A 22,161-nucleotide genomic window follows, 5' to 3' on the forward strand; every position below is an offset into this window, starting at 1 on the left:
GAAGGCGGAGAGGTTCTTCTCCCCGGTCAGTCCCCTCTTGCATCCGCCCCGGCCAGGCGTTGGCCAATAGCTGCCCCGCAAGCACCTCCCGCGCCCGGCTCTCCACCCAATAGTAGTGGCCGTTGCCATGGCAGCGGCGTAGCGGCATTAGCCAATGGAAAAGGGCGGCCTTGAGTCTGTGCCTGTCAGGACCGGAGCCGCCCCCGAGGCACCGGCTGCCGGGATGGTGAGTGCGGCCGTGACCCGGCCCGGGGCCTCTCACCGGCGGCGGGAAGGGGCGTCGGGCCCTGCGCTGCTCCGCTCCGGCTTCCCGTGGCCGGTGTCAGCCCGGAGCAGCCCTGGGGCCGCGGTGCGGGCTGGGGGCTGAGGCGGCCGCCGCCCTACGGGCCTCAGCTGCCCTTCCCGGGGCGGTGAGTGGCCGCGGCGGGGGCCTGATCCTCCGTTGCTCTCGTGTTGTTGTGCCAAGGCCTCCAGCTTTAAGAAGCCCCCGCTAAGAGCCACAGTGCAGAGGAAGAAAGCGAGTCCCAAGCTGGAGCTCAGCGAGGAGCAGAGGCAGGAGGTCCGGGAGGCGTTCGAGCTGTCCGACACAGACGGCACCGGGGCCATAGATGTGAAGGAGCTAAAGGTAGGAATTTTCTTGATGTGAAAAGCACAGTTGTACTGTGGTTATAAAGCAGCAGGGGTATAAACGCCTAAATGACCTTAAACAGGAGAAATTTCTCTCTCTCCCTGCCCCCTCAGCATAAAACCTTGTCAACAGGTACATTTTTCTCATTAATTATAGCTCTTTACTGCTGTATTAGATCTCTTTAGGGCTGGACTAGCCGAAGTACATTGATGGTTCTGTATTTTCTGTATTGTCTGAGTTAAAGACATGCTTAAAATAATGTGGTATCTCAGTTCAAATTAATTTTCCTGTGTAAACAAGTTTTTATTAAAGGTGAATGACTGAAATGGTGGATTAAGTCTACAGTCCCATGACCTGCTTTTCTTCAAATATCTGATGTATTCTGATTATCTCATACTGTCTATATGTAAGAAAACATAATTCAGCTACAGGAGGAGAAGTCTAGATCTGTGGTAAAAGAGTTTTCGCCTTTTATTTCCCCTCTGTCACAAGTGACATTGGGGTAGCCCAACACTCTCCAGTGGTTAATGCTGATTTGGGAAATCTAGTACTTGGCTTCTCAATTCTATTAGTGTTAGTGAGCTGCACCCCAAGGTATAAAAGCTTATCACCCAAATTCTTTACAAAATTGCCATTTCTAAAGTAGAAGAAAGCAGGGGAAAAAGCCACCATTTTTTTCTGATGCTATTTTATATAACATTAACAAGATGTAAATAGCCAAAAGATGGCTTTGTTTATGAGTTCACACTTAAAATCAGAGAAGATGTCTTCCTGAATACCACACATTATTTTTCTGGAATATTGCATATAAGTACCAACATTTCACAGAAGACTAAAGGTTTAGTATGTACTAGTGAAGTCTCTTCTGATAGGTGCCAGTGAAGCTTTTCTCATTAAGTGAAGCTTTTTCGCATTAATTTTAGCTCTTTACTGCTGTATTAGATGTCTTTAGGGCTGGACTAGCCAAAGTACATTGATGGTTCTGTATTTTCTGTATTGTCTCCTTCTCTGCTAGTAAAACATATACAAAAATATTTGTTCATATGAAAAAGGTAGGGGTTTTTTTCCCCCTCTTATGTGTTATTGCAAATCAGGTTATCAAAGCTATGGAATACAGCAATGTTACTCATTTTTTATGCTTTTTTTCTTATTGCAAAACATTTTCAGCCCCTCCCCACCTCTGCCCTTTGGGAAGAATAGTAATAAATTAGGGCTTCTTTTGCTTTCAGAATTTGCTCTTCCTATTTGCTACCTGGATGTCCATATTGCTTAAGACCATAGGGAGGAGAACTGATTTCAAACTTGCCGCTCATCCCTTTATCAAAGGAGGAAAAAGTAAAGTGTGTAGGTGTGACTGCATATGGCTGCAAGTGAAGGTGTCCGTGGCTATGCTGCTTATAGGAATGTTGTCAAAGGCACACGTTTGAATTGTGTTTTCCCAACACTTGCTGAACTAGATTTTTGTCACTAGAATGAAAAATTAACTGATTTTAGTTCCCTTGTCTTGAAGTTATTTGTCTGAGATATTTCTGGGTCTTCCATTTAATCTTACTTACAACAGGGCCTGAATTAAGCTTTCAAAATTATTATTATTACTCAGTTTCTTGTTTCTCATTGCAAAGGGAATACTAGTAGCAATTCCCTTAATAGGAATGGAATAATATTCCATTTTTCAGTACCCTTGGAAATTGCTCTCCACAGCACTGCGTGACAACTTGGGATTTTTTCCTTCAAAATATTAATCAAAATGGGACTCTTTAAGCTCTGAGTGCCCATCACAAGACTGTTAAAAAATATATACCAAAATAGGTATGCTAAGACTTTCTGAAAAAATCCAAATATTCTCAGAGAAAATATTTATCCCGAGACTCTGTTATATAGTCTTACCTTCCAAATTTTTGCCAGTTCTGAGCTGGGGGTGGTGGATGTAATGGTAAGAATGTGTTTAGGAAATTTCTGAATTAATTGAAAGACAACTCCAGAATTTGAAGGGTTGCATTTCTGTTTTCTGCATCTTGATGTGCATGTAGAGAATCATTGCTCAAAGTGTGCTCCTCACCTTGCTGTTTTCCTTGACACACACAATGCGTGTTTTAATATGATGTGGCATAAAGTTCAACTTTTTTTACCCCTCGTGGTTTTATTTATAGTTTTGTATGATTTATAAATTGTTTCTTTGTCCTTACAGGTGGCCATGAGAGCACTAGGGTTTGAACCTAAAAAAGAAGAGATCAAGAAAATTATATCAGATGCTGATACGGAAGGAACAGGAAAAATCAGCTTCAATGAATTCTTGGTAGTGATGACACCTAAAATGGTATGTAAATTTTAAAACTCAAAGTGAAAGCAATTTTGAAAATGGCTGAGTACCTTTCATCTCCTTTTGGTTTTAGTGCAAGATGAAATCTTAACAACAGAATATGTAAGAGTTAGTCCCTACCTAAAGACAGGGACTACCCTATCTTATTTTTCAATATGAGGTTAAAATAATTAAGTCATTAATAAGTTTATTTAACAATTGGGAGGGGGGTGAAAAAAGGGAAAAACCGAAATTGGTATTTTTATCACAGATTAAAACCAGCTCTGGCCTGCAGAAAACTGTCAGGAGCACTGACACATGACACGGGTGACTGTATAGCAATGCACTGTATTTTCTTTCCTAGAGTTTTAAGATTTTTACAGATGAAATCTGATTTTAAAAAAATCTTAAAACATGTTGAGTAAAACCAGATATTTATCAGTGGAAGATCCTGATACTGAAATCCCAAAGACATTTAGCTAGCTATGAAAGAAAAAAATTCCATGAAACCCGGAGGTTTGGGCAGCATCGCTGTGTTTCTGTGTACCCTCAGCCTTTGTATGTATCCTTCCTGCTGGCTGGACTTCTTGAAATTTGTTTTTAACAGAGTTTCTCAGTTTATCTAATGCTTGTCTTTTATAACTTTGAGTATTACCTATAACATAACCACTACTTTTTTTTTCCTTAAACTTGTGCTTACTTCTTTAAGGCTGAAAAAGATTCCAAAGAGGAGATTCTCAAAGCTTTCAAACTCTTTGATGATGATGAAACTGGCAAAATCTCTTTCAAAAACCTCAAACGTGTCGCCAAAGAACTGGGGGAAAATATCACAGATGAAGAGCTGAAGGTTTGTACCTGGTATATGAAATCGTTTCACACACACTTGCTGCCTGCCTTTGTGTGTATGACCATAAAAAGGTCCAGGTTATGCTGTCGCAGAATGTTCATGTATTATTTGGTTCATACTTACATTAGTTTAAAACCGATGTAGTCACAGTCTAATTCTCCTTTATCCGGAGAGCTAAACCATCTCTGACTGGTATGCGGAGCACCAGAGCCAGCAGAGAGAGTAAGGGATGGGAATATCTGCCTCAGTGGGGGAAGGAAACCCTCTCAGGGTCAGCTTTTAGGTAAAGGCAGCAGTCTGCCAGCCCCACTCTCTAGTGTCCTGAGAGGAAAATCTGCTCCCTCTCTCCTGGCCAAAATGGAAAAACTTCTGTCAGTTTGTGACTGGGAAATGGATTCCGAGGGGAAAGATGGGTTAAGCATACGTGGCTGTCAAAATTGCAGTTTTATGGAGATATAGTCAGCTCTGCTCAAAGCACTTGGTTTCTTCCAGGAAAGTTCATGTAATATAACATTTTCTATGCAGATTTTTGTATAAATATATATAAAAAAATTAGTGCCTACTTTAGTAAATATTTTGTAGCATAGTAGGTGTGACGTTGAGCTAACGCTGTCCTCCCCCATACAATTTACTAAAAAAGTGGTTCTGATTCTGAATTAATCTGATAAGTCTAGCATGCATCTAATTTCTGAATACAAATATCTTTCAGGATATGATCAATGAAGCAGATAGAGATGGGGATGGAGAAGTGAATGAGCAAGAATTCTTGAGGATCATGAAGAAGACCAGCCTTTACTGAAACAGAATTCTATTTATTTTATTTATTTTTGCACATGTGTATATATTTTTGGTAGGTGCCTCACTTTTTTTACAATCTTTTATTTTGAGACAGCAGAAAATATGGGTCTATTTTTTTTTTTTTTACGTGGATGTTCTTAAACTTGTGTCTGTGAACTGTTTCCAGCTGCTCACCTGTTTACATGGAGCAACAGGGTTGCTTGTTTGTGCTTGGAAGACGTTTACACTGTAGTTTTGGTATACAAATCACATTTTCCAGTGACAGTATTCAGATCCTTCTCTGACTAAAAACCATGTGTCAGATTATTATGTTTTGGTGAAGAGAGAACTTAAAACCACATCACGTAAATCTCGATTTCCCAGTAGTTGATGTTTTCAGTTTCATGTCTTGGTTTGGGCCCAGCAGCAGTGAACTCTTTATCTGATATATTTCCAGGGATCAGCCTTTTATACTCTGTTTTATGGTTATTATCCCCTCTCTTATTCTTAGTATGTTCTTTAAACTGAAAAAAAAGCTAAGTGTAAATAGATGCTGCAACTTAGTGCTATTCTGTTCCCACGTTTACAGAAATCTCTTCGAAAAGAGGCAAGTTACCGCTGTTGCTGTGGAAGCTCTGTATGTTTGCAGGAATGTTCACTGCTTGCAAATATAAGATTGTATTTAAAATAAAGTGTCTTATTTTAAGCCATCTGAGTCATGGAAATAAGTTTTAGAAACACCAACAAATCTGCTGGTACAGCCCACCCTCTGATCTGCTGACAAATAACAAAACGGTTCTTCTGGGTACTAGAAGAGTTTCAGCTTTTAACTGTTAATTCTTCCAAGGGCCCCAGTGACTAAACGCTTCGCTCCCGAGGCAGCAGCTGCAGCAGTTGGTGTCTGAAGCGGCGTCTGTCTGCGGCAGCGGCGGGACAGCAGGACGGCGGGACAGCAGGACGGCGGGACGGCAGGACGGCGTCTGCTGGTGCTGGGATGGAATGAGCTCTTGGGGCTCCCGCTGCTTCGGGTGTGACACCGACCCCTCAGTGTCCCCGCTCTGCTCCTGGGCAAGGGACGGATTCCTCCTTTCCAGACTTCCGAACGTCTTCCTGACTCAAATCTGGTTCATTCCTCTGCTTTTCATAGACTGTATCGGCCTTTTCATTGAACTGACTCCACAGCCCATGGACACGGGAAACATTCTCCGTCTGGCCTAAACATGGAACCAAACGAACTGAGTTTGTCCCGAATCACTGAAGAATTTCTGGGAGACCTTTTTCTATTTGACAACGTGGTTTATTCCAGCTCAGTCAGAAAGGGACAGAATTCTTGCGGTCTCTTGTGACCCCGTGTGGTAGAAAATCCCCGTTACAGAAAAATAAAAATTGAGATCCGATTTCTAGTTCAACACGAGACACAGGTACAGGAATATTGAAGTTACGAGGAGTACATCAAAAGCTGATTATTTATTGATCAGCTAAGATTAATTTAATAAATGCCGTGTGGATCATTCGTTCTCGGCAATAACGTTCAGCTCCTCTCGAGACCCCAGGTGCCCGTAGCCGGCCGGTGACACCGGGAACCCGCCCCCAGGGCTGCATCTCGGCCAATCAGCCCCCGCGCTTTCTCTGAGGAGCAGGAGCGCTAGCCAATGAGGAGCGTGGTTGCAGCGAGGACGGCTGGCGGTGGGATGGTGGGCAGCGCGGCAGGGCCGGGGCTCCCTCTCTCCGCGCTCCCCCTGGGCTGGCACTGCCCTGCGGAGCCGCTGCTTGGCCCTCGAAAACCTCCCTCAGAAACGCCTCAGGGACATTACTGAGGGAAACGGGGCCGGGGGCTCCGTGGGCGCCCCCGAGAAAGGCCGGCGGGAGGTGGCCGTGCCCCCGCCGGCCCCTCTGAGGGCGCCGATCTCTGTCCCTCAGGCTGCCGGCAGCGAGGGCGGCGCCGGCGGGAGCTCCCCGGGGGCCGAGCCGGCCCTGGCGTTCCCGCTGACCGAAGAGGAGAGGGCAGAACTGCGAGAGGCCTTTGACCTGTTCGATCCGCACGGCGAGGGCCTCGTAGATGTTGGAGACTTGAAGGCAAGACGCTGTAAAAATGTAGCGTGGTTACTGGTGCAAAGCAAGGCTGTGAGGTTTAGTGGCTCTTCGCTTGTCCTGACATTCCCCATGAAGTCCCGTTGCTGCTCTCACATGCTTCTGGGGTGTGGAGAAGGAAAGCTGGTCAGGAATGAGAACCTCTGGTCACAGGGAGCTTTTAGGAGCTGTGCTGTGCTTAGGCCTCAAAGAAGGCACGGGTGTGCAGAAGAGGCTTCAGAACCTATTCACGTGTGGAAAACCGTATTACTGCAGCATTGCTGTTGTACTGCAGTGAGAGTTCATAGAATCATGGAATCATTTGGGTTGGAAGAGACCCTTAAAATCATCAAAACCATCCATAACATAACTCTAGTACTAACCCACGTCCCTAAGAGCCTCATCTGTACATCTGTTGAACCCCTCCAGGGATGGTGGCTCCGCCATTGCCCCGGGCAGCCTGTTCCAATGCCTCACAACACTTTCCGGGAAGAAATTGTTCTGATTTCCGATCTAAACCTTCCCTGGCGCAACCTGAGGCCATTTCTTCTGGTCCTGACGCTTGTTCCTGGGGAGCAGAGCCCGACCCCCCCTGGCTCCAAGCTCCTTTCAGGCAGGTCAGAGATCAGAAGGTCTCCCCTCAGCTCCTGTTCTCCAGCTGAACCCCCAGCTCCCTCAGCCGCTCCCATCACACTTGTGCTCCAGCCCCTTCCCCAGCTCCGTTCCCTTCTCTCAACTTGCTCCAGCACCTCCAGGGCTTTCTTGCTGTCAGGGGCCCAAAACTGACCCGAGGATTCAAGGTTTGGTCTCTGCAGTGCCCAGCACAGGGACAGTCACTGCCCTGGGCCTGCTCACCACACCAGTGCTTGTACAAGCCAGGATGCTGTTGGTCTTTTTGGCCACCTGGGCACACGCTGGCTCACGTTCAGCTGCTGTTACCAACACCCCCAGCTCCTTTCCCCCCAGGCACTTTCCAGCCACTCTTCCCCAAGCCTGGAGCGTTCATGGGGTTGTTGTGACCCAAGTGCAGGACCCGGCACTTGGCCTTGTTGAACCTCAGACAATTGGCCTCAGCCCAACGATCCAGCTGGTCCAGATCCCTCTGTACGGCCTTCCCACCCTCCAGCAGATCAACACTCCCACCTAACAAAACCATCTAACATACCAGCATGTAGAGCTTGTCATCACTCTGCTGATGATTGAGTTCAGCCCAAATCGGTAGGGGGTTCAGGTCCTTTATTGCTGTGGAACAAATATCAGGGGTCTTCTACCCTGTCTTTCTTCACAGTGACCCTCGTCCTCCAGAAGTTGAGGAGAAAAAATGTTTTGCAGGTGGAATTCTCTAACAGCTGCTGTCTTCTAACAGCCTTTCCAAACACCCTGCAAGTTTCTGTAGCTGATGGGTGTTCATTCTGCAGTAAACAGAAGTGTTGGAAATGGGGCAAATCATTTACAAGCACCTGATAAATGCTGCTTCAAAGCAGCGACAGACCAATTGGTGTCTACCACCTGTTGCTTTTGGAGCACCTACCAGACTCTGCCACCTGAACCCTGACTTGTTATGCAGCCGTCAGTGGTGTGAGGTTCGTGCCACCATACTTGTGTCCTGAGGAGGGACCAGGGTCTCCCTCCTTGGCCCCTGCTGACAGTTCTTTGCTGCTAATTTTTCAGGGTCTCACACTGCAGATGTTTGACAGAACCCTGTTCTCTAGAGACAAAATAATGGATGAATAGCTGGTGATGAAAAGTTGGGGTTTTTTCACCACTATCATTTACCTGCTTGTTTCAAATGTCTTTCCGTCTTTGTATGATTTGTACACCAAGCATTGGTCTGTTTTCTCTTTTGGCAGATGAACGTAAGGGCTCTGGGCTGTGAATTGGAGAAAAGTGAAATGAAGAAAATAGTCTCTGAATTCGGTGAAGAAGGGTCAGGGAAGGTAACCTTTCGGTCCTATCTGCAGGTGATGACTCAGAAAATGGTATGTGAGCCCAGCTGGTCACAAAGAGTGAAATTCCTCTTGCCAAACTTTATGATGCAGTTAGCCACCGTAGATTGGGTCACTCTGGTTCCCTGCAGGGCAGAAACAGGAGTGTTTCGGGAGTTTCATCTGAGCTATGTGAGAGATCTACCGTCGGGTGAATTGTCTTACTCCTCTTGCCTCTTTCTGTGAACCGCAGAGGCGGCAGGATGGCTGGTTCAGATAGAGACAGCTGCATCCCAGCAGAAGCCGCCTTCCCATCCCAGAGTATGCACAGTATCTGGGAGTCCCCATCTCTCTTCCTTACAAACTTCCACGTGACATTTCTATTCTGTCTTTATAGTCACAGGGCTATTTCTCTTCAAGACAATGGTGAGCAAACATACATCAGCCGAACAATTCACCATCTGTAGTGAAATGATTCCTGAATAGCCACTGACAATGAGCACCTGCTGCAGGCTGCAGCCGCTCAGGCTCATGCAGTGTCCCCACAGCTGCTGTTCGATACTGGCTCTTTGCTTCGTGTTCCCTGTCCTCATCGCCCCCCTGAGATTCCCGTGGCTCAAACAGGCCAAGCCCTGCTGCCACTCAGACAACTTCTCTGAGGGCTTTTCCTTTAATACACTGTTATATGGGGGAAAGGCAAAGGTGAAATAGCAGCAGATCACCCTCTTCTATGGCCATGCTTTCCCCAACATGATGTCTTGGGTTTGATTGCATTTTCTGCCTAAAGTGCCTGACTAAGTATTATAGGGTGGCATGATGTCATACTTACACAATGTCATTTTCCATTTCCTTGTTAAGGCGGAGCCATGTGAGAAAAAGGAGATTCTGAAAGCTTTCAACGCGTTTGATTGCGATAGCACTGGCAAGATCTCCTTAGAGGATCTCAAGGCAGTGGCTGAGGAGGTTGAGGAAGACATTACGGAGGAGGAGCTGCAGGTTTGTGAAGTACAAACCTATTCCTCGTGCTCTGCTCAGGGAGGGGGGGCAGTGCCTTACTGCGGGGAAGACTGGTTGGGGGATTGTGGCTTTGCAGGGGACACAATCTCTGTCTCGCTTGGGCCTTGCCTGAGGCCTTCCTTGGGATTTGCACTTTGTGAGCATCCACCCTCTCTGATCCAGCCTAACCTGGTCTCCAAATCTTTGCTGTCCCGCAGGAGATGATTGATGAAGCAGATGTGGATGGAGATGGGGAAGTGGACGAAGAGGAGTTCCTACGGATTCTGACACTGGCTGACCTGTAACTACAGGATTTTCTTTTTCTCTCCCATTCCCATATAAACAACTAGTTACTATGTCATTTTGTTCAGCTTTCTTATTTCTTGTATGTTGCCTTCCTTGGGTGTCAAAACCACCAAAATATTGCTAATGTTTCATCTTTAAGTCTGATTTTTCTGCTCCACTAGTGGAAGTTGTTTTCCACATCCCAGCAAACAGTGTTGTTACCAGCTTGTGTCTGTGTGAGTTGGATGCAAAGTCAGAGATTAACTCAAATTCTTTGGTCAGTCCCTGGAATTCTCCCTATTGTATTTACATAATAAAGACTATTATTACTGCTGTTATTAAAATAAATATTTACGTAATAAAGACATTATTTTTTCCTTTTAGTACTTGGGGGCCGACAAGAAAGATGGGGACAGACTTTTTAGCAGGGCCTGTTATGACAGGACAAGGGGAGGTCCTTTCAACCCAAACCTTTCTGTGGTTCCATGATTCTACATTCTTTTCAGCCTATCTGATAAGTGAGTCAAAACAATCTTAATCACAGAAAATCCTGTATAACTCTCAAAAGTCAGCACTTAATGCAGAAACTTCTGTACCGTTCCTGAAGTCCCGCATTGTGCAATAGACAAGAGTTCAAGGGCTTAGGAACAATTACTTGCCCTAAGGTAATGAACAGCTTAAGCTGTGGATTCCCCTTCAGAAGTAACAGTATGGGAGAAAACCGTGCAGCTCTGAGGCCTGGTTTCCTGTGGACTTGTTCTGAAAGTGAGTTCTTCAACTACAGGAGAGAAATAAAGCGTGGCTTATCTTGAATGACGTTGGTTAACAGTGAGAATGAGCCGTCAAATGCCACGGCAGCATCTTCAGGCCAAGAATGAACCCTCTCAGGCGGCCTCGGCCTGATATAAGTCCCTGTGCTCTTCACAGCTCCTACAGAGCAGCGGGATTACCTGAACAAATGGTTTCCTCTGGCCTTACCAACCTGTGCCAACAACCCTGCTGTCATGAAGAATGGTTATTTCAAGGAATTGTCCTAGCGAATGAACATTGCGGCACTTTCTCTGGGATGCTGCACCTCGCCCTGGACTTTTTCTGCCTAGGAGCAGTACGAAAGGCTGCTCCTAAAATACTCTGTGCTATCATAGCAGGTCTTCAGTTAATACAAGGGAAGAATTTAACCTCTTCCCACTAGACCTGGATGCTAACATGGGTTTGATTCTGCTTTCACCCATGTTGTATTCATGCCCAAGTCTGGGTTCTGACAAATCCTAGCTAAACAAGTGGGGTTTGTTGCTGGTAACTTCTTTCTGTATCATTTTCCCTATGTGTTGGCCAACCAGTAGCTCTAAAAGCATGTCCTAAACCTGAGTAAAAAGTGAAAAAAGAAAGCAGAATTCAGCCCAGTTAAAAAGTTTCAAGTTTTATTCAGCAGCAGAACCATATTCCTTCCTTTAGCCACCAATTCATCTGTTCTGTGAGGTGCAGGTATGTGGGGAGCTTTGAAATACGGGCAAAGACGGATGCGTAAGGAATCTCAGAAAAGGACTAAATCCTGTTGGCACATGATGTGCCCATATCAGGTCAGCCCAGCCATGGCTGAGGTGACCTGGGCAGCTCTTCAGCCACTTGGAACCAAAGACAGCAGCTGTGTTTGAGCCCCAAGGAAAGCTGGTGTCTGCACACTCCAGTTACTGCCAGTTTGCTGTCAGTAAGTGGTGTGTCCTCTGCAGAACGTGACAACGCTCCATTGCTCCAGAGTTCCCCCTCCCCAGCAGCCACCAGTGGGCTGGTGGGGGGAAACAACTCCATTCAGGTCGCAGTTTGTCTGGTGACACGCGGGTATGAAAGGAGAAGAACGTTATCGGAGGCTCAGTGCACGCGCTTCCGAGGAGATGGGTTCTGTGGCTTTGTGGCATTCAAGCGAGTCTGACCACTTCTTTGACCATTTTTCCAATGCCATCATAGATTTCATGAATGGGGGCGTTGCACATGAAGGCGCTGGTGGTCACCAGCTTGTTCTTCACATCCACATGAATTTCAGTGACGTGTTTGTTCACGTGCTTGCAGCCAAGTTCCTTCATGGTCTCAGCAGTCTTTGCGTAAGGCCATCTACAAGAAGAGAAGAGAATAAACCCTATGTGGGGAAGATGTCATTATACAGCGATTTGACGAAGACCTAGAGAGGAGTCTGTTGATTACAGAGAGGTGGGTGGTCCCTGCAGAACACCTACTCAATAGGATCCAAATCCTTTCCTGTCAGAGGAGTTTCTGCAGGACTATAGAACCAGGAAGACCTTTAGATCACAGTGAGTTAAAAATCTGAAGTAAAGCCAAAATAAGACCTTGATGTTCCACTATAGATGTTCCAATGCTTAACTCCGCGCACTCCAGACTTTGTATTTAGTTTTTGGTTTGGTTTGGTTTGGTTTTTTTTCTCCAGCTTCCTACAAGTGACATTACTTCCTAGTCCTTCCTAGCAAAAGCCATCCTATTTCTTTCCCTGCCATTGGGAGAATTCAGTCAGGGCTTTCCTATATCATTAAGGACAGTTTAACTCCCTCCCTCTCCTAACACTACCAAGTCTTGTGCAATGGTCCTGTTCCTACCTGGGTTCTGCTTAACTTCAGGAGGCAGTGATCTGGCGTCTTTCCTGCCCTGGGACCAAGAGGTGCATGAGACAGGGTGCTACATGCATTGGGGATGCAAATATAGAATTATATTTAAAATAAAGTGTCTTATTTTAAGCTATCAGAAGTATACAAAAACGCCAACAAATCTGCTGGTACAGCACACCCTCTGATCTGCTGACGAATAACAAAACAATTCTTCTGGGTGCTAGAAGAGTTTCAACTTTTAACTGTTAATTCTTCCAAAGGCCCCAGTGACTAAGTGCTTCACTCCTGAGTTGGTATCTGAAGCAGCGTCTGTCTGCGGCAGGAGTGTGATGGCAGGATGGGTTTTGCCTGGTGATGGAAGGAAACGAGCACCTGCTGCTCCTGTTTGCACCACTGACCCCTCAGTGTCCTCCCTCCGCTCTTGAGTAAGGGAAGGACAGATTCTCCTCCTCTCCAGATATCTGAATGTCTTCCTGACTCAAAATCTGATTTATTCCTTTGTGATTCTTGCAGTCTCTTGTGCCCCCATATGGTAAAATATCCCCATTACAGGAAACTGTGAAAAGTAAAATCCAGTTTCTAATTTTAACACAAGACATACTCAGTGGAATATGTAACTGACAAGGGGTACATCGAAAACACTGATTATTTAATTTATCAGCTAAGGTGAATTTACTAAATGCATGATGTGGATCATTCATTGTCAGAAATAACGTCCAGCTCATCTCAAGACTTCAGATATCCGGGCAGGGCAGTTGAGACAGGGCGCTATGTACATTGGGGAGGCATTGCTGATTCCGCGATGTTCACGGTGTGCTTTCCTAGCAGCACTCCAAGGTTACTCACTTCTCACACTCCGTGTCGTGACCCACGGTCAGCTCGCAGCCTGGGAAGATTTTGGCTGCCAGCACTGGGGAGATGCAGCAGAGGCCAATGGGCTTTTTGGCAGCGTGGAATGCCTTCAGGACATCCTCCACCTCTTTGGAGATGGTGCAGTTCTTGCCTTGGGTGGCCCAAGTACTCAGGTTTTTAGCCACTCCAAAGCCACCTGAGAAAATAGAAACAGATTAGAGTAGAAGACCAGTACTCCAGGACAGGATGTTTTTTTAGGTATTACTTGGTAGAATGCTCAAGTGGATTTGGTGGATGGCAGCATTTGTCCAGTGTTGATAAAATAATTAAAACCAGACAAGCTGAACCTTTGTGAGCTGACTGCCAGGAGATGAGACACCAAAGCCCCTTTCTCACCTCCATACAGAAGTGAAGCAGAGTGGTGTCAATGTTCTGCTGGGTGTTGTGTTCCACCCATGAGTTATTTTCTGAATTCTGGTGCAACATGCTGACAAGTTTTCACTTGTCTCTTAATCCTTGCCCCAGGGCTAATCCATCTCCACTGAAATCACACGGTCAGACCTTCACTAAAGAGGAATTGCCAGGCTGACCAAGCTTTCTGCTTTTGAGTCACCCCCACTCTGTCCCAATCTCTTCCCACCTGGGATGATCAGGGCATCCAGCTCCTTGACATCCAGCTTGACTAGATCCTTGATGTTGCCTCGGGCTATTCTGGCACTTTCAACTAGCACGTTGCGCTTCTCCGGAGCTGGCTGTCCTTTCACGTGGTCCACCACGTGCATCTGGTCAACATCAGGAGCGTAAACCTCTGCCTGGGGAGAGGGGGAAAAGTTCTGTCATCCTTCAGGCATGTTAAAGATCATAGGTAGTGAATGAAAATGCTGGAGTTACTTTGTTAGGAAAGAGCTTTGCTGGTGAATGCAGTGACCTTCAGGCTCGCCTGTGTCTGATAGTGGTGTCAGTAAGGTTATAGTCGTAGGGAGGTGAAAGGGAAGAGAAGAGAGAAAGAGGGAAGGGAGGAAGGGAGGAAGGAAGGAAGGGAGAGACAGAAAGAAAAAGAAAGAGAGGAAGAGAGAGAGAGAAAGAAAAAGAGAGAGAGAAAGAAAGAGAGAGAAAGAAAGAGAAAGAAAGAAAGAGAGAGAGAGAAATAGAGAAAGAAAGAGAGAAAGAAAGAGAGAAAGAAAGAGAGAGAGAAAGAGAGAGAGGAAGGAAGGAAGGAAGGAAGGAAAAGTCTTTTGTAGCTTCTACACAGGAACATTTACCCTGACCTTAAAGGAATGAGAGTGTTGTTAGCGAAAGCTTGTTTTGGTGCCTGAAGTTCTGGAGAGGGAGCAGTGATTCCTTTCCTTCCTAGGAAAATTAAGTGTCCCAAGAGCCATTTGTGAAGCCATTTCTGCATCCCAAGCAATCAATCACCATCACCGGGGCAGCTCCCCCCAGCTGCCCCCACAAAGCCCGTCATCCCCTACGGCCGCTGCCCGCCCAGCAAGCTGCTCTCAAACCACACGCCTCCCTCAAAGACAGGGCTGCGATTTTCTTTTCCCAGCCACTGTTTTCCTAGGAGGGTGACCTCAGGGCTCTCTGCAGCTTCCTGAGGAGGAGATGTGGAGAGGGAGGTGCAGAGCTCCCCGGATCCAGGGACAGGACATGTGGGAATGGTTCAAAGCTGCACCAGGGGAGATTTAGACGGGACATTAGGAAGCATTTCTTTACCGAGAGTGTGGTCAGACACTGGAACAGGCTTCCTAGAGAGGTGGTCGATGCCCCAAGCCTGTCGGTGTTTAAGAGGCATCTGGACAATGCCCTTAGTAACATGCTTTAACTTTTGTGCAGCCCTGAAGTGGTCATGCAGCTGGGCTGGATGGTCGTTGTAGGTCCCTTCCAACCGAAATATTCTATGCTATGCTACTCTTTGTTTCCCGAGGCATGCATGACTGAAAAAGAAAAGGAGGTTGAACTAAGGCCTGAGTGTCCCCCACTAGAGGTCCCTGCTGGCCAAGGGATGGGTGCAGGAGGATGCCCTGAGCCTGCCTGTGCAGGGTATGGCGGAGGGAAGTGTCTGCAGCAGCTCCGGGAAGATGAGGCAAAATTACACTTCGTGGAGAAAAGGTTTGGACAAGTCTCACCTTTAAGCCACACAGAGAATACACACTTAGAAGGCTTTGGAATTGGGTGGGATGGCTCTGCAGCGCATGTACATCCCACTGTGCCTTAGTCTTTAATAGAGAAATTCTCTCCCTCCTCTCCCACTCTCACAGAGTGGCTGTCGTGACTAATGGCATATTAGAGCGGCGGCTGGACGGTCGCCTCTTTTAGCCCTTTTCAAGTTTGACTCACAAGAGCTTGTCTGTTTTCAGTTCTAATCTTCAGAGTTTTAAAAAGATGAATATCAACCAGCCAAAAACAACAGTAGCCTTTTAAAACAGAAATACCAAAGTGGAAGAGAGGGCGTGCAAGCCAAAAAGAATAGAGAATGCATTTAGGAAAGTTTGTTTCAGAGCTTGCATACACTGAACACGGAGCACCAAGCCAATCCTCTCGTACAGCGAAGCGTGAGAGCGAAGCAGAGAGCGGGGAGCTCACGCTTGCTGCAGCAGCTCCTGCGCTTGCCGTTTCCTTTGGCTTCGCAATTACTCTAGCAGCAACGGGGAGCTTATGATTTGTCCAGCGAGCCGCAAAGCTCCTTAGACGCAAGTACCTTCTGCAAGAGAAAGAGATTGAGAAGCAGAGCGGGACAAAAGGAGGCAGAGATGGGGCAGGAGCCGGCCAGGCGCCTCTTACCTGTGCCCCCTCCCTGCTGAGATGCACCAGCACAGCCGAAGACTCGTGGATCTCGCTGCCGTCGTACACCCCGCAGCCAGCCAGCACCACGGCCACTCTCTTTCCCATGGTCCCAGCCAGAGCAGGAGGATTCCCCGGAGAGCCCCAGCAGCTGTGCAGCTCTGTTCATGGCCGGGAGTCTTTTATAGCACGATCCCTCCCCCAGGAGCAGGTGGGGCCAGGAGGGTTGGGCTGAATTTCTTACTGGCAAGAGGGTTTTATTTCCAGTGCCACAGGCAGGGTATGTAAATATTATTTGTTTCCTCAACTGACTGCTCCCTTGCAGATCTTCTTCTCAGAACGTTGTCTCCAAAGCATCCCCAGCTGACACGACCTATTCAACAGAGCAGCTGTGTTTTTCCTTCTCAGCTGTCGATTTTCCATTCTATTTCAGACTAAAGTACCGAACGCTTTGCACATAAGGTGGTATCAAAGGGAGCCTGCCCAGAGCAAGTATTCAAGCCAATGCATGCCTCTCCATGCCCCATTTTTTAAACCCTACACTGCTTAGGCAGCCTCAGTCTTTAACACCAAGATTTCCCTTTCTGACCTTAAACGTTCCTATCCTCATATCCCATCTCTCAAGAGCAGATGTTTTGCACTCCACTCACTTGTAGTGGTTTCCTGGTCTTTGGGTCATGCGATAAGAAATTAATTACTCGATTCTTCATCAACAGCACCTTTTGCTGGGAAAGCGGTACCAGGAACTGGCAGAGACTTGACCCCTGTAGGGGCACATGGCAGCAAGATTCTCAGCATGTGATGGGAAAAGTCCTTTGTTCATGCAGAGATTTGTTCTTCCTTGTCCTTGAAATGCTCACACCTGAGATGATTATGTGCCTCTCTATTATATTTCAACTGTTGAAATAACTGTGGCCTGTTCAGGTTGTCTTGCCATTCTTCAGCGAACGAAAAACTTCACGCGACATGGCTGAAGAATGTTTTTCAGGTTATTTGTAAAAAGATTTTCCTTGAGTGTCTGTCGTGTTTGGAAGAGGCTAGGAGTACGTCTTGTGTATAATGAAATAGTGTTTTGTCAGGTTCATTAGTCATAGCAGGCCTGAGGAAGATACTCCTTGCTAATGCATGTGATTTCATTTATTGTGTGCATCTCTTAAAACTAGTGGTATCAGGCACCACATACTCCCAGCTACTACCTATACAAGCAGGAAAAAAGTCAAGTGAGAAAGGACTTGCAGTACAGCTAATCTAATACAGGCTTTTCCTTTCAGTTGCTTTTATTGTCCAGACCAGGAATTAAACTGCGAGACAGGTTTGGAAAACACTCAAAGCCTTTTCACTGCTGCTTGTTTTGGTATCTACAGTATTCTAACCGTGGGTTAGAAATGTTTTATTTCCTCTTGCCTGAAAAAATAGCTGAATCATGCTGCAACTTGAACAGATAATTTCTTCCTCCTCCAGCTGGTTAGAGAGCAGTCCCATTAATGATGGAACAAAGATAGCCAGAGGCTGATAATTTAAACAAATTTACTGCTTGCTGCAAACCACATCATTTAGCTCTGCCTGTTGCAAACTGACTGAGCCGGTTCCCCTCACTGGTATAATTGCTTAGATGTAACCGGACAAACCGGACTTGTTCCGATGTAATTCCTCATGTAATAAGATCTATCTCGATAGACATATTGAACCTAGAGATCTATCTGCAATAAACATACTCTTGATAAATAATACTTTTCAGCTGAGTTATTCCATTCTGTGTGGGAATGTCTGCACACAATTATGATAGAGACACTGGGCTTTCATATTAACACCTTGCTTTAATCTGCATTAATATTCTAGTAAAGATGAACGTGAAGGAACCTTGTTGCCTCGAAGCTCTTCTTGGAGGGTGAACACAGTTAAAGATAACTGTCCTCCAAAGCACTGAAGAAACCAGGTAAGTTTGGGAGCCAGGGGAGGGTCAGTTGGACATGAGGAAAAGGTTCTTCCCCCAGAGGTGCTGGACACTGGAACAAGCTCCCCAGGGAGGTGTCACGGCCCCAACCTGACAGTGTTCAAGAAGAGACTGGACAATGTCCTCAGACACACGGTGTGAACTGTGGGGTGTCCTGTGCAGGGACAGGAGCTGGACTCGATGACCCTTGTGGGTCCCTTCCAACTCGGGACATTCTGTGATTCTGTCATTATCTCTGGATGCTGACAGTCCGGGGTTATTCTGGATGCTGCTACAGATCTAATGCCGCTTGGATGATCCTGCTGGCCTGTCTTTGAGCTCCAGTCTGTGCAGCTCTAATTCCTATTTCCAACAACTTTTCTGTCCTCCAGCTTTGGCTGTGGAGTGTGACTTATGGGAGAACATAGAGAAGTATCTGCCAAGAGGAACATCACAGATTGCTGCTGTAGGGCCTCTGCAGAGTCATCCTTGCCCAGCCCAGTAATAATAGTGTGAAACTCTACACCGTTCTGCATCTTTTGTCAAGATAGTGGGAGTGAAATTTGCTTTGGCTGAGTCTGATGGGAACAGGAGCCGAGTCCTTCATGGGAACAGGCCCTACACTGGTCCGTTGCACAGAAACGAAACCATGTACATAAGTGCAGGCAGGTGTTGCCCCTGTTTTCCATCAAAGCTCTGTTAGCTCTCACAGAACAGTTCTCCACCTAATTCCTACTTGATGTGCAACCCAACATGATCCCAAAGCCAGTGTCCACTGCTTTCTGCAGCCTCTCCTCTGTTGCCAAAGACCTTTATGACCTGATCGCATATCTCCATGGGAAGCAGCAGGCATCTGTGAATAGGTCCTTCGTGTCACCTTTGGGATATACCAGCGATCACGACACTGACTGATGTTCACTCACCGCCTGCACAGATCTCCTGGGAAGCCAACAAGGCTCCTCTAGACTTATCCTCACGCTGATGGTCTCCAGACCGCATGTCTGCATTGACACCTCGCTCATGAAAACCACCTTGGAGGAGTTCCCCGTGTGTGTGCGCGGAGAGGCTGGGTTGGATAGATGTGTGACACATGGACAGAAGTCACCTTTAAGGGAATGACACCGAATGTGCGCTGGGCTTGCCCAGCACAGGACAGCGGTGCCAGGCATTCATAGCTGTGACAGGGACAAACAGCAGGACCATGGCCAGTGTGAGGAGAAATAACTGGTCCCCAAGGAGCTCCTGGGCTTGCAAAGTGCTTGTTTGCTCCAGCAAGGTGGATTATTTAAAAAGCCTTAATTTTAACTGGTGTAATTTCCTCGCTGGCAGTAGCAAAAAGGCAGCAATAGTAATAAACCCTCTGCGTTATTTGTCAAGTGTCTTTTTTAACAAGGGTTAATCAACAGTAAAATTAACAGGCCCCTGGAGGGAGCTACCAGCAGCCCACGCTGACTCACAGACTGAAATTTATTGCAGCGAGGAGCTCGTTTGCATTTCCTCCCGCATGCAGAAAGGAACACTAACAGGAGATGTTTGTAGGGAAAAGGGGTGGAGAGCAGGGAGGAACGCAGGCCAGTGGAGTTGCTTTGGTTATAAAGAGCTAGGAGGAAAGAGAGGCAGCATTTCAGCTGCAGCCGGGGCTTCGGCGGGCTCCGCGATGGCAGACAGGAAAGCTGAGTCACTGCATTGCTCCATAGGGCTCCTGGGCATTTCCGCAGGTAGGGATGGAGTTTCTTGGCATGGGACGATGGGGTTGGGACTAGCTGCCACGGACAGCCCCCTTCGCAAAGGGGGCTCAGGAGTCTGTTTATTCTGAATCTTCTCTGCCTGGGTAAAGCTTTTAGATCCAGAGATCCCTGTGCCTGTTTTAGCAGCCAACAAAATATTTGCCTTGGCTTTAAAGCAGTGGCCTGAACTTTTCGTACTTGATCCATCCTGGGTGGGAAGCAAATCAAAACTTTTTGATAGTCATTTTCATAAATGATCTTTATTTGGATGCACTTCCCTCTCTTTTCCTTTCCTAGCTGTTTTCCCTGCAGCTCTCTTTTCTGTGTTCACTCCCTTTCCTTTGCTCTTCTTCATGTTTCATCTTTCTGAGTGCTGCCCCTTTCCATTTTTAGGCTAGTTTTCTGTAAGCACAAGGCTTATGTGATCATACGTAGAGTGTGTGTGTCTGTCTGCTTTTTGTGTAATTGGAATCGGAGAGCTGATTTTTACCTTTATTGGACAAGGGGGGAGCATTTTCAAACATGATTAAGTTCAAGTTTGTTAAAACTAAGCACCCAGAAAGAGTTGAGACCTTGGACACAAATCAAGTTACAACACATCCCCCCAGTTCCTTAGATTTCGTTATTTGTAGATCTTGTACTGTTATTTTTTCTCTGTTCCCTGCTCTTGCCACTCTGGTCCTCTTCTGGTTTTTTGGTCAAACTTTACAAGCTCTTTATTTATTTTTTTTTTCCACACAGGATCGCTCTTGCTGGCAGTGCATTTCTACGAGTTAACCAGAGCAGCCCCTCTGATCCCCAGCACAGCTCTAGGAGTCCTGCTGTTGATTTTATCATCTATTTTGGCATATGCAGGTAAGTCTCAGAGGGTGACCAGCTTCAGGGCCTCCCCCTTCTATAGCTTTGCCTGTACTTGGTCTGCTTTGCCAACAGGTTTATCCAAGCCATGGCAGCTTTGCCAGACCATTAATCCATTCTCTTAGAGGAGTGTGTCAGCACAGCAATTTTTTCCTATATAGGCAACTGAAGAAATCCGTGAACAAATGCTTTACCAGGACCTCTGAGAGTTTTAACAGAATGAATACATGATTTCTCTAAAAATGATTCCCAGGCTTTCTGAGAGTACTTTACACATCCACGGATTAAAATGGCATGTTGATGTGTAAATGCCAAGAGATCTACTTATCTGGCTATAACAAAGTCCACACTTTTTAGAATGAATGCTGAGTTATTTCTCCTTTTTAATTCAGAGTGATGAGGACATGAAAACATATGGTTTGATGCTGGTATTTTTTCCCCTACAAAGTAGTTTGGGAAAGACACTACATGTTTTAACCCATAAAACATAGGTGCACCTCTTCTGCCAGGCATTGGTGGCATCCAGCATTAGCAGAAAGTGCTCAGAAGCAGCTGTATTGATGGGACCATAGGGAATGGACCACTGGGCAGGTGTTGTTTCACAGTTGATGGGAATCAACAGCCTCCTACCGAAGGCAGGAATTTCTGTGCTCCCTTATCCCAAGAGATCTGTATTTGTGTGATTACAGTCCTCGGTAGCTTGGGGACTCATTCAGCAGAGCTCTTGCTTCCCTTCCCAACTTGAGTCTGGCTCACGAGGCTGTATCAGCTTGAGGAAGAAATGAAGCGTAGATCCATTACAAAGCTCCACCTTGGAAGGAAGCTTTCAGGTCTACCCGTGCTGACCAGTATCCTCACATCGTGAGGTGAGAAAGCATAGCAGTAAAAATAAGGTACTTCATGTTATTGTTTGGGGGTAGTAAAGGGGTTGCATTCAACTTGAAGTATTCTAAATCAAGGGTTTGTCATTTCGGAGATCGGGATACCGAACAGGATAGTGCCTGAGAAGGAGTGAGTTTTGCAGTTCCTGAGAAGGCCCAATTATTTATGGGATCCAACAGGTTGTACGACACACAGGCAACCTCAACAAAAGAAATGTTTAGACTTGATTTGCATTAAGGTATTATGGTCTTGTTATTGAGTCTTGTCGGCATCATGAGGAAGAGAAGACAATGGCTTGCTGAACCTTGACTTCATTAGGGCAGACAGTGCGCAAGGCCTGGTACAGTACTGACTCGAAGGAACTCAAGGACTTTGAGTTCACGTCAGGTGCTCTGATGAACACAAAATGTCGTGTTGATGGAGTCTTTATGGTTGTGTCTACACAAAGTGACAGGGCATGGTGCAGACCTACCCAAACTTGTGGTATAATAGCTCTGTCTAGCATCGTGCAGGACCTGTGCAGCTCCATGCTAGCATAGTGATTGTGCTTCCAACATACCGTGTCCCTATAGCACATGGGTCCTAACCAGGTCCTAACTACCGCTTTGCATAACCTTTTGTCTTGAAACCACAGTTCTGTCTCTGTTGTCCTTTGTTTCACAGGAATTCGAAGAAGCCTGAGAAAT

At 46.4% G+C, this 22,161-nt stretch overlaps 3 protein-coding genes across 3 annotated transcripts; 2 read left to right on the plus strand and 1 right to left on the minus strand.

Annotated features, from left to right (window-relative positions):
• The first annotated feature begins 174 nt into the window (after positions 1–174).
• On the plus strand, positions 175–5,124 carry LOC135993301 (centrin-2-like). The gene is made up of 5 exons (XM_065643047.1): positions 175–226; positions 467–625; positions 2,817–2,945; positions 3,637–3,774; positions 4,484–5,124. The coding sequence occupies exons 1-5, from the start codon at positions 224–226 to the stop codon at positions 4,571–4,573; spliced, it is 519 nt and encodes a 172-aa protein (XP_065499119.1). The 5' UTR covers positions 175–223; the 3' UTR covers positions 4,574–5,124.
• Positions 5,125–5,771: 647 nt separating this feature from the next.
• On the plus strand, positions 5,772–9,865 carry LOC135993675 (uncharacterized). Its single transcript, XM_065643682.1, has 5 exons — positions 5,772–5,861; positions 6,346–6,627; positions 8,472–8,600; positions 9,405–9,542; positions 9,761–9,865. Exons 1-5 carry the CDS (start codon positions 5,772–5,774, stop codon positions 9,845–9,847), a joined length of 726 nt encoding a protein of 241 aa, XP_065499754.1. The 3' UTR covers positions 9,848–9,865.
• Positions 9,866–11,260: 1,395 nt separating this feature from the next.
• Positions 11,261–16,213, minus strand: LOC135993489 (glutamine amidotransferase-like class 1 domain-containing protein 3, mitochondrial). The gene is made up of 4 exons (XM_065643400.1): positions 16,076–16,213; positions 13,935–14,106; positions 13,289–13,490; positions 11,261–11,936 (listed from the first exon to the last, which is right to left on the minus strand). The coding sequence occupies exons 1-4, from the start codon at positions 16,181–16,183 to the stop codon at positions 11,744–11,746; spliced, it is 675 nt and encodes a 224-aa protein (XP_065499472.1). The 5' UTR covers positions 16,184–16,213; the 3' UTR covers positions 11,261–11,743.
• Between the last annotated feature and the right edge of the window lie 5,948 nt (positions 16,214–22,161).

Source organism: Caloenas nicobarica, chromosome 12, assembly GCF_036013445.1.
Source record: "Caloenas nicobarica isolate bCalNic1 chromosome 12, bCalNic1.hap1, whole genome shotgun sequence".
Classification (NCBI taxonomy): domain Eukaryota; kingdom Metazoa; phylum Chordata; class Aves; order Columbiformes; family Columbidae; genus Caloenas; species Caloenas nicobarica.